The 14465-nt window shown below is 49.6% G+C and overlaps 5 protein-coding genes across 5 annotated transcripts; all 5 read left to right on the plus strand.

Moving 5' to 3' along the window:
- The first annotated feature begins 132 nt into the window (after nucleotides 1-132).
- LOC134729141 (TATA-box-binding protein-associated factor 11-like protein 5) lies at nucleotides 133-729 on the plus strand. The gene has a single exon (XM_063597008.1). The coding sequence runs from the start codon at nucleotides 133-135 to the stop codon at nucleotides 727-729; it is 597 nt and encodes a 198-aa protein (XP_063453078.1).
- Nucleotides 730-3566: 2837 nt separating this feature from the next.
- Nucleotides 3567-4163, plus strand: LOC134729155 (TATA-box-binding protein-associated factor 11-like protein 5). The gene has a single exon (XM_063597022.1). It carries the CDS (start codon nucleotides 3567-3569, stop codon nucleotides 4161-4163), a length of 597 nt encoding a protein of 198 aa, XP_063453092.1.
- Nucleotides 4164-6851: 2688 nt separating this feature from the next.
- On the plus strand, nucleotides 6852-7597 carry LOC134729135 (TATA-box-binding protein-associated factor 11-like protein 5). The gene has a single exon (XM_063597002.1). It carries the CDS (start codon nucleotides 7001-7003, stop codon nucleotides 7595-7597), a length of 597 nt encoding a protein of 198 aa, XP_063453072.1. The 5' UTR covers nucleotides 6852-7000.
- Nucleotides 7598-10285: 2688 nt separating this feature from the next.
- Nucleotides 10286-11031, plus strand: LOC134729136 (TATA-box-binding protein-associated factor 11-like protein 5). The gene has a single exon (XM_063597003.1). It carries the CDS (start codon nucleotides 10435-10437, stop codon nucleotides 11029-11031), a length of 597 nt encoding a protein of 198 aa, XP_063453073.1. The 5' UTR covers nucleotides 10286-10434.
- Nucleotides 11032-13719: 2688 nt separating this feature from the next.
- On the plus strand, nucleotides 13720-14465 carry LOC134729137 (TATA-box-binding protein-associated factor 11-like protein 5). The gene has a single exon (XM_063597004.1). It carries the CDS (start codon nucleotides 13869-13871, stop codon nucleotides 14463-14465), a length of 597 nt encoding a protein of 198 aa, XP_063453074.1. The 5' UTR covers nucleotides 13720-13868.

Here is a 14465-nt window from a genome sequence, read left to right on the forward strand (position 1 = left end):
CGAAACTGGCTCAGCAGAAGCACGGCAGCTAAAATCTCTGAAAGGTTCTCATCGCAGATCCAGAATCAAACCACCCCAGCCGGAACTTCTGCCTGTACAGCTGCTGTCACGGAGCAGGCTTGAATCTCACCCATGGAGACCGGCAGGCAAACAGGTGTGTCTGCTGAGATGCTCGCCATGCCCCGAGGTCTGAAGGGCAGCAAGAAGGATGGAATCCCTGAGGATCTAGATGGGAACTCGGAAGAACCCAGGGATCAGGAAGGTGAGCTCAGGAGTGAGGATGTCATGGACCTCCCAGAAGGTGACAATGAGGCCTCAGCCTCAGCTCCTCCTGCAGCCAAAAGACGGAAAACACATACAAAAGGCAAGAAGGAGAGGAAGCCCACCGTGGATGCAGAGGAGGCTCAGAGGATGACAACCCTGCTGTCTGCCATGTCTGAGGAGCAGCTGTCCCGCTACGAAGTGTGTCGCCGGTCAGCTTTCCCGAGAGCACGCATCGCGGGTCTGATGCGGGCTATCACTGGCGGTTCGGTGTCTGAGAACGCGGCCATTGCCATGGCTGGAATAGCCAAGGTCTTTGTCGGAGAGGTGGTGGAAGAGGCCCTGGACGTGTGTGAGATGTGGGGAGAGACGCCCCCGCTGCAGCCCAAGCATTTAAGGGAGGCCGTTCGCAGGTTAAAGCCCAAGGGCCTCTTCCCCAACAGCAACTGCAAAAGAATCATGTTCTAGGCCCGAGGCCAGAGGGCAGGGTCTGTTTGTGCAGGAAGAAGTACCGCGTTCATCTTCCAATGACAGGAGTGTGTGTGCTGGAGCTCCTGCATCTCAGTCCCACCTGGATTTACCCACGATCTCAGTGTCTTAAAATGTGCAGTTGCCCTTACCTGGATGAAGACAGCAGATCGCTTCATAGGAGCCTTGGCTAAATCTTTGGGCATTTTAATGGGATGTGGAGGCGTTTTTCTATGTCTTTCCAGTTGGAGGACTCAAGGTGCCTGGGCCCAGAGCATCCCGTGGACAGGCAGCCGCATTCAGAGAGGGAAGCCCTTCCCAGGAGATCTGTATGGTTTCCCGCTGAAGCCTGGTGTAGCTGTCTCTTAGCTTGTATGCTTCTGTCTGGGTTCCAGTGATTGGAGCTTGCAGAAACGTTTCCCCGATTGTTGTTCTCCTGTACCTTTTCAATGCTCATATGTATTTTTGTGAGCCATCACGAAAACAGTTAAACTGATCAACTGATTTCCAAACTGCAGACATCAAAATGAAATCACAAAGCACTTTTTTTCCCCCTAAGTTGACTCTTCTATTCCTGCCTGCTGTGCTTTATGTCAGCAAGTGACCCTTTCCTGCATTATAATGCAATATAGTATAGATACATCATGTAAGACTAGAGAGAAACCAATTCCAAAACCACCTTTCCTCAAGCCGCCATTTGTAACGATCATATGGGCGGTTTAAAGGACACAGAGAGAGCCCATTGATACTTCACTGTCGCTACACGTGGTGACTTTTCCAGTGCTTCCGGAGACACTGAAATTTAGTTCCAAACATTGCCTTAGAGGATTCTTGATTTTATTCATTCTACCGATGATCCGCTCAGAAAATCAAACCTGAGTACGGAGACATTGGAGAAGTCGTTAAACTATTGGACCAAGTCGGTTCGTCACGAGTGACAAAGTTATTCCACACTCTACTTGTACATACTCTGCTTTACCTTCGTGATGGAAAAGAGTAATTTTTCGCTATAGAGTAAAAACCCGAGATTTATTATGGAATCAGCGTGAACCTTCCCAGCACAGCTCACAGATCATACGCCAAAAATTACCCTGTGATTCCGTCTCAAAAATTCTCTGTAGTGACCTGTGAATTGACAGCTCGTGAGGACATTCTTTAGTTTGGCTGAAACCAAAAAACCTGAAACCATCGAAACTGAAAAAAACGGAGTCTGCCAAATTCTGCCTCTTACCCTTTCAGCTACCATGCCACGTTCAACTATTGTACTTGATAAGTATTGGAAACTGAAGGTACTGATAATTTCAATAGAGTTTCACCAAAGTAGTATTTCTTGTGAGAAAGCCATAATCTCATCAGTAATGCCTTTCTAGAAGATCCAACAGGAAAGATGAACTAGCAACTCATCCTGACAAGAAAGTAAAACTCAGGAAAAATCCTAAGGCAGAGCAGCTTCGGGCTTCAGCGTGAAACTCTCATAGTCTGGGCGCGGTGGCTCACGCCTATAGTCCCTTCTCTTTGGGAAGCCAAAGTGGGGCAGATCACCTGAAGTCAGCAGTTCAAGACCAGCCTGGCCAAAATGGTGAAACCTCGTCTCTACTTGAAAAGATACAAAAATTTGCCCGGCGTGGCAGCGCGCACATTTAGTCCCAGCCGCTCTGGAGGCTGAGGCAGGAGAATCCGTTGAGCCTAGGATGCCGAGGCTGCAGTGGGCTGAGAGCGGGCCGCTGTAATCCAGCCTGGGGGACAGAGCGAGACTCTGTCTCAGAAATAAACAAATAAACCAAACTAAACTAAGATAAAATGACGTAAAATAAAATTGAAATAATATTTTCACGTTTCCCTCACCCAGCCCATTTTATTTTCAGAGTATTTGATAAACCGCTTGTTTCCCTGTGCGTTAGAGAGTTTTTTTTTCTCAGACATCGAAGTTTTCTAATGCTCAACTTCGTAAAATGTCTCATTTTTTACTGTAAATAGTTTCTTTATTGTTGTGAAATGTGAACTTTGCGATTCTGTGAAGGAGACTGAATTCTGAAATGCCCCCTGCATTTCCCGCCCCTCAGAGACTCGCCCTGTGTCTGCCCCTCCCTTGGGTGTGGGCGGAAGCATGAATTGATGTGCCGGCCCAACTTCCTGATTAGATTAGGGCTATCCTGAACCAATGGCTGCTAAGGGCTGGGTCTAATTCAGTCATCTGAGCCCTTTGTAAGGGAGGACTGAACCCCCCTGTGAGTACGCTCCCCTGTGGGAGATTCCCCAGCACTGGCTGTGCACACCCAGGGGGCCTCACAGCCGAGACCTGGGCAACACGGGTAGGAGCTGAGAGCATCCTCACGGCAGCCGGCAGAACCAACAAGTGGGCCTGGGGCTCACAACCCTAAGGCATTGTTGAATTCTGCCACCAACTCGAATCGGATCGAAGCCAGACCCTTCTCGGGTGGAGGCGACGACCACACAGCCAGACCCATCCTGGAGGTCCCTCGTGTGACTCTGAGCAGGAGGCGGTCACTTGGCCTAGCAGAACTTCTGACCTGTGAGCTGGTGTTTGTTTTAAATATCCCAAATTGGTGAGAATTCGTTCTGCATTGACCTAAAACTAACATACTCTCCTTCCACAAGTTTCTTCACATTGTGGAAGTGGGAAAATTCAGTGTGTGTGTGTTTGTGTGTGGGAAGGGGAGGCCGGGAGCCGTGTCCGGTTACGGCGAAACTGGCTCAGCAGAAGCACGGCAGCTAAAATCTTTGAAAGGTTCTCATCGCAGATCCAGAATCAAACCACCCCAGCCGGAACTTCTGCCTGTACAGCTGCTGTCACGGAGCAGGCTTGAATCTCACCCATGGAGACCGGCAGGCAAACAGGTGTGTCTGCTGAGATGCTCGCCATGCCCCGAGGTCTGAAGGGCAGCAAGAAGGATGGAATCCCTGAGGACCTAGATGGGAACTCGGAAGAACCCAGGGATCAGGAAGGTGAGCTCAGGAGTGAGGATGTCATGGACCTCCCAGAAGGTGACAATGAGGCCTCAGCCTCAGCTCCTCCTGCAGCCAAAAGACGGAAAACACATACGAAAGGCAAGAAGGAGAGGAAGCCCACCGTGGATGCAGAGGAGGCTCAGAGGATGACAACCCTGCTGTCTGCCATGTCTGAGGAGCAGCTGTCCCGCTACGAAGTGTGTCGCCGGTCAGCTTTCCCGAGAGCACGCATCGCGGGTCTGATGCGGGCTATCACTGGCGGTTCGGTGTCTGAGAACGCGGCCATTGCCATGGCTGGAATAGCCAAGGTCTTTGTCGGAGAGGTGGTGGAAGAGGCCCTGGACGTGTGTGAGATGTGGGGAGAGACGCCCCCGCTGCAGCCCAAGCATTTAAGGGAGGCCGTTCGCAGGTTAAAGCCCAAGGGCCTCTTCCCCAACAGCAACTGCAAAAGAATCATGTTCTAGGCCCGAGGCCAGAGGGCAGGGTCTGTTTGTGCAGGAAGAAGTACCGCGTTCATCTTCCAATGACAGGAGTGTGTGTGCTGGAGCTCCTGCATCTCAGTCCCACCTGGATTTACCCACGATCTCAGTGTCTTAAAATGTGCAGTTGCCCTTACCTGGATGAAGACAGCAGATCGCTTCATAGGAGCCTTGGCTAAATCTTTGGGCATTTTAATGGGATGTGGAGGCGTTTTTCTATGTCTTTCCAGTTGGAGGACTCAAGGTGCCTGGGCCCAGAGCATCCCGTGGACAGGCAGCCGCATTCAGAGAGGGAAGCCCTTCCCAGGAGATCTGTATGGTTTCCCGCTGAAGCCTGGTGTAGCTGTCTCTTAGCTTGTATGCTTCTGTCTGGGTTCCAGTGATTGGAGCTTGCAGAAATGTTTCCCCGATTGTTGTTCTCCTGTACCTTTTCAATGCTCATATGTATTTTTGTGAGCCATCACGAAAACAGTTAAACTGATCAACTGATTTCCAAACTGCAGACATCAAAATGAAATCACAAAGCACTTTTTTTCCCCCTAAGTTGACTCTTCTATTCCTGCCTGCTGTGCTTTATGTCAGCAAGTGACCCTTTCCTGCATTATAATGCAATATAGTATAGATACATCATGTAAGACTAGAGAGAAACCAATTCCAAAACCACCTTTCCTCAAGCCGCCATTTGTAACGATCATATGGGCGGTTTAAAGGACACAGAGAGAGCCCATTGATACTTCACTGTCGCTACACGTGGTGACTTTTCCAGCGCTTCCGGAGACACTGAAATTTAGTTCCAAACATTGCCTTAGAGGATTCTTGATTTTATTCATTCTACCGATGATCCGCTCAGAAAATCAAACCTGAGTACGGAGACATTGGAGAAGTCGTTAAACTATTGGACCAAGTCGGTTCGTCACGAGTGACAAAGTTATTCCACACTCTACTTGTACATACTCTGCTTTACCTTCGTGATGGAAAAGAGTAATTTTTCGCTATAGAGTAAAAACCCGAGATTTATTATGGAATCAGCGTGAACCTTCCCAGCACAGCTCACAGATCATACGCCAAAAATTACCCTGTGATTCCGTCTCAAAAATTCTCTGTAGTGACCTGTGAATTGACAGCTCGTGAGGACATTCTTTAGTTTGGCTGAAACCAAAAAACCTGAAACCATCGAAACTGAAAAAAACGGAGTCTGCCAAATTCTGCCTCTTACCCTTTCAGCTACCATGCCACGTTCAACTATTGTACTTGATAAGTATTGGAAACTGAAGGTACTGATAATTTCAATAGAGTTTCACCAAAGCAGTATTTCTTGTGAGAAAGCCATAATCTCATCAGTAATGCCTTTCTAGAAGATCCAACAGGAAAGATGAACTAGCAACTCATCCTGACAAGAAAGTAAAACTCAGGAAAAATCCTAAGGCAGAGCAGCTTCGGGCTTCAGCGTGAAACTCTCATAGTCTGGGCGCGGTGGCTCACGCCTATAGTCCCTTCTCTTTGGGAAGCCAAAGTGGGGCAGATCACCTGAAGTCAGCAGTTCAAGACCAGCCTGGCCAAAATGGTGAAACCTCGTCTCTACTTGAAAAGATACAAAAATTTGCCCGGCGTGGCAGCGCGCACATTTAGTCCCAGCCGCTCTGGAGGCTGAGGCAGGAGAATCCGTTGAGCCTAGGATGCCGAGGCTGCAGTGGGCTGAGAGCGGGCCGCTGTAATCCAGCCTGGGGGACAGAGCGAGACTCTGTCTCAGAAATAAACAAATAAACCAAACTAAACTAAGATAAAATGACGTAAAATAAAATTGAAATAATATTTTCACGTTTCCCTCACCCAGCCCATTTTATTTTCAGAGTATTCGATAAACCGCTTGTTTCCCTGTGCGTTAGAGAGTTTTTTTTTCTCAGACATCGAAGTTTTCTAATGCTCAACTTCGTAAAATGTCTCATTTTTTACTGTAAATAGTTTCTTTACTGTTGTGAAATGTGAACTTTGCGATTCTGTGAAGGAGACTGAATTCTGAAATGCCCCCTGCATTTCCCGCCCCTCAGAGACTCGCCCTGTGTCTGCCCCTCCCTTGGGTGTGGGCGGAAGCATGAATTGATGTGCCGGCCCAACTTCCTGATTAGATTAGGGCTATCCTGAACCAATGGCTGCTAAGGGCTGGGTCTAATTCAGTCATCTGAGCCCTTTGTAAGGGAGGACTGAACCCCCCTGTGAGTACGCTCCCCTGTGGGAGATTCCCCAGCACTGGCTGTGCACACCCAGGGGGCCTCACAGCCGAGTCCTGGGCAACACGGGTAGGAGCTGAGAGCATCCTCACGGCAGCCGGCAGAACCAACAAGTGGGCCTGGGGCTCACAACCCTAAGGCATTGTTGAATTCTGCCACCAACTCGAATCGGATCGAAGCCAGACCCTTCTCGGGTGGAGGCGACGACCACACAGCCAGACCCATCCTGGAGGTCCCTCGTGTGACTCTGAGCAGGAGGCGGTCACTTGGCCTAGCAGAACTTCTGACCTGTGAGCTGGTGTTTGTTTTAAATATCCCAAATTGGTGAGAATTCGTTCTGCATTGACCTAAAACTAACATACTCTCCTTCCACAAGTTTCTTCACATTGTGGAAGTGGGAAAATTCAGTGTGTGTGTGTTTGTGTGTGGGAAGGGGAGGCCGGGAGCCGTGTCCGGTTACGGCGAAACTGGCTCAGCAGAAGCACGGCAGCTAAAATCTCTGAAAGGTTCTCATCGCAGATCCAGAATCAAACCACCCCAGCCGGAACTTCTGCCTGTACAGCTGCTGTCACGGAGCAGGCTTGAATCTCACCCATGGAGACCGGCAGGCAAACAGGTGTGTCTGCTGAGATGCTCGCCATGCCCCGAGGTCTGAAGGGCAGCAAGAAGGATGGAATCCCTGAGGACCTAGATGGGAACTCGGAAGAACCCAGGGATCAGGAAGGTGAGCTCAGGAGTGAGGATGTCATGGACCTCCCAGAAGGTGACAATGAGGCCTCAGCCTCAGCTCCTCCTGCAGCCAAAAGACGGAAAACACATACAAAAGGCAAGAAGGAGAGGAAGCCCACCGTGGATGCAGAGGAGGCTCAGAGGATGACAACCCTGCTGTCTGCCATGTCTGAGGAGCAGCTGTCCCGCTACGAAGTGTGTCGCCGGTCAGCTTTCCCGAGAGCACGCATCGCGGGTCTGATGCGGGCTATCACTGGCGGTTCGGTGTCTGAGAACGCGGCCATTGCCATGGCTGGAATAGCCAAGGTCTTTGTCGGAGAGGTGGTGGAAGAGGCCCTGGACGTGTGTGAGATGTGGGGAGAGACGCCCCCGCTGCAGCCCAAGCATTTAAGGGAGGCCGTTCGCAGGTTAAAGCCCAAGGGCCTCTTCCCCAACAGCAACTGCAAAAGAATCATGTTCTAGGCCCGAGGCCAGAGGGCAGGGTCTGTTTGTGCAGGAAGAAGTACCGCGTTCATCTTCCAATGACAGGAGTGTGTGTGCTGGAGCTCCTGCATCTCAGTCCCACCTGGATTTACCCACGATCTCAGTGTCTTAAAATGTGCAGTTGCCCTTACCTGGATGAAGACAGCAGATCGCTTCATAGGAGCCTTGGCTAAATCTTTGGGCATTTTAATGGGATGTGGAGGCGTTTTTCTATGTCTTTCCAGTTGGAGGACTCAAGGTGCCTGGGCCCAGAGCATCCCGTGGACAGGCAGCCGCATTCAGAGAGGGAAGCCCTTCCCAGGAGATCTGTATGGTTTCCCGCTGAAGCCTGGTGTAGCTGTCTCTTAGCTTGTATGCTTCTGTCTGGGTTCCAGTGATTGGAGCTTGCAGAAATGTTTCCCCGATTGTTGTTCTCCTGTACCTTTTCAATGCTCATATGTATTTTTGTGAGCCATCACGAAAACAGTTAAACTGATCAACTGATTTCCAAACTGCAGACATCAAAATGAAATCACAAAGCACTTTTTTTCCCCCTAAGTTGACTCTTCTATTCCTGCCTGCTGTGCTTTATGTCAGCAAGTGACCCTTTCCTGCATTATAATGCAATATAGTATAGATACATCATGTAAGACTAGAGAGAAACCAATTCCAAAACCACCTTTCCTCAAGCCGCCATTTGTAACGATCATATGGGCGGTTTAAAGGACACAGAGAGAGCCCATTGATACTTCACTGTCGCTACACGTGGTGACTTTTCCAGCGCTTCCGGAGACACTGAAATTTAGTTCCAAACATTGCCTTAGAGGATTCTTGATTTTATTCATTCTACCGATGATCCGCTCAGAAAATCAAACCTGAGTACGGAGACATTGGAGAAGTCGTTAAACTATTGGACCAAGTCGGTTCGTCACGAGTGACAAAGTTATTCCACACTCTACTTGTACATACTCTGCTTTACCTTCGTGATGGAAAAGAGTAATTTTTCGCTATAGAGTAAAAACCCGAGATTTATTATGGAATCAGCGTGAACCTTCCCAGCACAGCTCACAGATCATACGCCAAAAATTACCCTGTGATTCCGTCTCAAAAATTCTCTGTAGTGACCTGTGAATTGACAGCTCGTGAGGACATTCTTTAGTTTGGCTGAAACCAAAAAACCTGAAACCATCGAAACTGAAAAAAACGGAGTCTGCCAAATTCTGCCTCTTACCCTTTCAGCTACCATGCCACGTTCAACTATTGTACTTGATAAGTATTGGAAACTGAAGGTACTGATAATTTCAATAGAGTTTCACCAAAGCAGTATTTCTTGTGAGAAAGCCATAATCTCATCAGTAATGCCTTTCTAGAAGATCCAACAGGAAAGATGAACTAGCAACTCATCCTGACAAGAAAGTAAAACTCAGGAAAAATCCTAAGGCAGAGCAGCTTCGGGCTTCAGCGTGAAACTCTCATAGTCTGGGCGCGGTGGCTCACGCCTATAGTCCCTTCTCTTTGGGAAGCCAAAGTGGGGCAGATCACCTGAAGTCAGCAGTTCAAGACCAGCCTGGCCAAAATGGTGAAACCTCGTCTCTACTTGAAAAGATACAAAAATTTGCCCGGCGTGGCAGCGCGCACATTTAGTCCCAGCCGCTCTGGAGGCTGAGGCAGGAGAATCCGTTGAGCCTAGGATGCCGAGGCTGCAGTGGGCTGAGAGCGGGCCGCTGTAATCCAGCCTGGGGGACAGAGCGAGACTCTGTCTCAGAAATAAACAAATAAACCAAACTAAACTAAGATAAAATGACGTAAAATAAAATTGAAATAATATTTTCACGTTTCCCTCACCCAGCCCATTTTATTTTCAGAGTATTCGATAAACCGCTTGTTTCCCTGTGCGTTAGAGAGTTTTTTTTTCTCAGACATCGAAGTTTTCTAATGCTCAACTTCGTAAAATGTCTCATTTTTTACTGTAAATAGTTTCTTTACTGTTGTGAAATGTGAACTTTGCGATTCTGTGAAGGAGACTGAATTCTGAAATGCCCCCTGCATTTCCCGCCCCTCAGAGACTCGCCCTGTGTCTGCCCCTCCCTTGGGTGTGGGCGGAAGCATGAATTGATGTGCCGGCCCAACTTCCTGATTAGATTAGGGCTATCCTGAACCAATGGCTGCTAAGGGCTGGGTCTAATTCAGTCATCTGAGCCCTTTGTAAGGGAGGACTGAACCCCCCTGTGAGTACGCTCCCCTGTGGGAGATTCCCCAGCACTGGCTGTGCACACCCAGGGGGCCTCACAGCCGAGTCCTGGGCAACACGGGTAGGAGCTGAGAGCATCCTCACGGCAGCCGGCAGAACCAACAAGTGGGCCTGGGGCTCACAACCCTAAGGCATTGTTGAATTCTGCCACCAACTCGAATCGGATCGAAGCCAGACCCTTCTCGGGTGGAGGCGACGACCACACAGCCAGACCCATCCTGGAGGTCCCTCGTGTGACTCTGAGCAGGAGGCGGTCACTTGGCCTAGCAGAACTTCTGACCTGTGAGCTGGTGTTTGTTTTAAATATCCCAAATTGGTGAGAATTCGTTCTGCATTGACCTAAAACTAACATACTCTCCTTCCACAAGTTTCTTCACATTGTGGAAGTGGGAAAATTCAGTGTGTGTGTGTTTGTGTGTGGGAAGGGGAGGCCGGGAGCCGTGTCCGGTTACGGCGAAACTGGCTCAGCAGAAGCACGGCAGCTAAAATCTCTGAAAGGTTCTCATCGCAGATCCAGAATCAAACCACCCCAGCCGGAACTTCTGCCTGTACAGCTGCTGTCACGGAGCAGGCTTGAATCTCACCCATGGAGACCGGCAGGCAAACAGGTGTGTCTGCTGAGATGCTCGCCATGCCCCGAGGTCTGAAGGGCAGCAAGAAGGATGGAATCCCTGAGGACCTAGATGGGAACTCGGAAGAACCCAGGGATCAGGAAGGTGAGCTCAGGAGTGAGGATGTCATGGACCTCCCAGAAGGTGACAATGAGGCCTCAGCCTCAGCTCCTCCTGCAGCCAAAAGACGGAAAACACATACAAAAGGCAAGAAGGAGAGGAAGCCCACCGTGGATGCAGAGGAGGCTCAGAGGATGACAACCCTGCTGTCTGCCATGTCTGAGGAGCAGCTGTCCCGCTACGAAGTGTGTCGCCGGTCAGCTTTCCCGAGAGCACGCATCGCGGGTCTGATGCGGGCTATCACTGGCGGTTCGGTGTCTGAGAACGCGGCCATTGCCATGGCTGGAATAGCCAAGGTCTTTGTCGGAGAGGTGGTGGAAGAGGCCCTGGACGTGTGTGAGATGTGGGGAGAGACGCCCCCGCTGCAGCCCAAGCATTTAAGGGAGGCCGTTCGCAGGTTAAAGCCCAAGGGCCTCTTCCCCAACAGCAACTGCAAAAGAATCATGTTCTAGGCCCGAGGCCAGAGGGCAGGGTCTGTTTGTGCAGGAAGAAGTACCGCGTTCATCTTCCAATGACAGGAGTGTGTGTGCTGGAGCTCCTGCATCTCAGTCCCACCTGGATTTACCCACGATCTCAGTGTCTTAAAATGTGCAGTTGCCCTTACCTGGATGAAGACAGCAGATCGCTTCATAGGAGCCTTGGCTAAATCTTTGGGCATTTTAATGGGATGTGGAGGCGTTTTTCTATGTCTTTCCAGTTGGAGGACTCAAGGTGCCTGGGCCCAGAGCATCCCGTGGACAGGCAGCCGCATTCAGAGAGGGAAGCCCTTCCCAGGAGATCTGTATGGTTTCCCGCTGAAGCCTGGTGTAGCTGTCTCTTAGCTTGTATGCTTCTGTCTGGGTTCCAGTGATTGGAGCTTGCAGAAATGTTTCCCCGATTGTTGTTCTCCTGTACCTTTTCAATGCTCATATGTATTTTTGTGAGCCATCACGAAAACAGTTAAACTGATCAACTGATTTCCAAACTGCAGACATCAAAATGAAATCACAAAGCACTTTTTTTCCCCCTAAGTTGACTCTTCTATTCCTGCCTGCTGTGCTTTATGTCAGCAAGTGACCCTTTCCTGCATTATAATGCAATATAGTATAGATACATCATGTAAGACTAGAGAGAAACCAATTCCAAAACCACCTTTCCTCAAGCCGCCATTTGTAACGATCATATGGGCGGTTTAAAGGACACAGAGAGAGCCCATTGATACTTCACTGTCGCTACACGTGGTGACTTTTCCAGTGCTTCCGGAGACACTGAAATTTAGTTCCAAACATTGCCTTAGAGGATTCTTGATTTTATTCATTCTACCGATGATCCGCTCAGAAAATCAAACCTGAGTACGGAGACATTGGAGAAGTCGTTAAACTATTGGACCAAGTCGGTTCGTCACGAGTGACAAAGTTATTCCACACTCTACTTGTACATACTCTGCTTTACCTTCGTGATGGAAAAGAGTAATTTTTCGCTATAGAGTAAAAACCCGAGATTTATTATGGAATCAGCGTGAACCTTCCCAGCACAGCTCACAGATCATACGCCAAAAATTACCCTGTGATTCCGTCTCAAAAATTCTCTGTAGTGACCTGTGAATTGACAGCTCGTGAGGACATTCTTTAGTTTGGCTGAAACCAAAAAACCTGAAACCATCGAAACTGAAAAAAACGGAGTCTGCCAAATTCTGCCTCTTACCCTTTCAGCTACCATGCCACGTTCAACTATTGTACTTGATAAGTATTGGAAACTGAAGGTACTGATAATTTCAATAGAGTTTCACCAAAGTAGTATTTCTTGTGAGAAAGCCATAATCTCATCAGTAATGCCTTTCTAGAAGATCCAACAGGAAAGATGAACTAGCAACTCATCCTGACAAGAAAGTAAAACTCAGGAAAAATCCTAAGGCAGAGCAGCTTCGGGCTTCAGCGTGAAACTCTCATAGTCTGGGCGCGGTGGCTCACGCCTATAGTCCCTTCTCTTTGGGAAGCCAAAGTGGGGCAGATCACCTGAAGTCAGCAGTTCAAGACCAGCCTGGCCAAAATGGTGAAACCTCGTCTCTACTTGAAAAGATACAAAAATTTGCCCGGCGTGGCAGCGCGCACATTTAGTCCCAGCCGCTCTGGAGGCTGAGGCAGGAGAATCCGTTGAGCCTAGGATGCCGAGGCTGCAGTGGACTGAGAGCGGGCCGCTGTAATCCAGCCTGGGGGACAGAGCGAGACTCTGTCTCAGAAATAAACAAATAAACCAAACTAAACTAAGATAAAATGACGTAAAATAAAATTGAAATAATATTTTCACGTTTCCCTCACCCAGCCCATTTTATTTTCAGAGTATTTGATAAACCGCTTGTTTCCCTGTGCGTTAGAGAGTTTTTTTTTCTCAGACATCGAAGTTTTCTAATGCTCAACTTCGTAAAATGTCTCATTTTTTACTGTAAATAGTTTCTTTACTGTTGTGAAATGTGAACTTTGCGATTCTGTGAAGGAGACTGAATTCTGAAATGCCCCCTGCATTTCCCGCCCCTCAGAGACTCGCCCTGTGTCTGCCCCTCCCTTGGGTGTGGGCGGAAGCATGAATTGATGTGCCGGCCCAACTTCCTGATTAGATTAGGGCTATCCTGAACCAATGGCTGCTAAGGGCTGGGTCTAATTCAGTCATCTGAGCCCTTTGTAAGGGAGGACTGAACCCCCCTGTGAGTACGCTCCCCTGTGGGAGATTCCCCAGCACTGGCTGTGCACACCCAGGGGGCCTCACAGCCGAGTCCTGGGCAACACGGGTAGGAGCTGAGAGCATCCTCACGGCAGCCGGCAGAACCAACAAGTGGGCCTGGGGCTCACAACCCTAAGGCATTGTTGAATTCTGCCACCAACTCGAATCGGATCGAAGCCAGACCCTTCTCGGGTGGAGGCGACGACCACACAGCCAGACCCATCCTGGAGGTCCCTCGTGTGACTCTGAGCAGGAGGCGGTCACTTGGCCTAGCAGAACTTCTGACCTGTGAGCTGGTGTTTGTTTTAAATATCCCAAATTGGTGAGAATTCGTTCTGCATTGACCTAAAACTAACATACTCTCCTTCCACAAGTTTCTTCACATTGTGGAAGTGGGAAAATTCAGTGTGTGTGTGTTTGTGTGTGGGAAGGGGAGGCCGGGAGCCGTGTCCGGTTACGGCGAAACTGGCTCAGCAGAAGCACGGCAGCTAAAATCTCTGAAAGGTTCTCATCGCAGATCCAGAATCAAACCACCCCAGCCGGAACTTCTGCCTGTACAGCTGCTGTCACGGAGCAGGCTTGAATCTCACCCATGGAGACCGGCAGGCAAACAGGTGTGTCTGCTGAGATGCTCGCCATGCCCCGAGGTCTGAAGGGCAGCAAGAAGGATGGAATCCCTGAGGACCTAGATGGGAACTCGGAAGAACCCAGGGATCAGGAAGGTGAGCTCAGGAGTGAGGATGTCATGGACCTCCCAGAAGGTGACAATGAGGCCTCAGCCTCAGCTCCTCCTGCAGCCAAAAGACGGAAAACACATACAAAAGGCAAGAAGGAGAGGAAGCCCACCGTGGATGCAGAGGAGGCTCAGAGGATGACAACCCTGCTGTCTGCCATGTCTGAGGAGCAGCTGTCCCGCTACGAAGTGTGTCGCCGGTCAGCTTTCCCGAGAGCACGCATCGCGGGTCTGATGCGGGCTATCACTGGCGGTTCGGTGTCTGAGAACGCGGCCATTGCCATGGCTGGAATAGCCAAGGTCTTTGTCGGAGAGGTGGTGGAAGAGGCCCTGGACGTGTGTGAGATGTGGGGAGAGACGCCCCCGCTGCAGCCCAAGCATTTAAGGGAGGCCGTTCGCAGGTTAAAGCCCAAGGGCCTCTTCCCCAACAGCAACTGCAAAAGAATCATGTTCTAG

Source organism: Pan paniscus, chromosome 16 (assembly GCF_029289425.2).
Source record: "Pan paniscus chromosome 16, NHGRI_mPanPan1-v2.0_pri, whole genome shotgun sequence".
In the NCBI taxonomy this organism is placed as follows: Eukaryota; Metazoa; Chordata; class Mammalia; order Primates; family Hominidae; genus Pan; species Pan paniscus.

Excerpts from the sequence above, each read along its gene's own strand:
- LOC134729141 (XM_063597008.1), top strand. The coding sequence starts at position 133 with ATGGAGACCGGCAGGCAAACAGGTGTGTCTGCTGAGATGCTCGCCATG.
- LOC134729155 (XM_063597022.1), top strand. The coding sequence starts at position 3,567 with ATGGAGACCGGCAGGCAAACAGGTGTGTCTGCTGAGATGCTCGCCATG.
- LOC134729135 (XM_063597002.1), top strand. The coding sequence starts at position 7,001 with ATGGAGACCGGCAGGCAAACAGGTGTGTCTGCTGAGATGCTCGCCATG.
- LOC134729136 (XM_063597003.1), top strand. The coding sequence starts at position 10,435 with ATGGAGACCGGCAGGCAAACAGGTGTGTCTGCTGAGATGCTCGCCATG.
- LOC134729137 (XM_063597004.1), top strand. The coding sequence starts at position 13,869 with ATGGAGACCGGCAGGCAAACAGGTGTGTCTGCTGAGATGCTCGCCATG.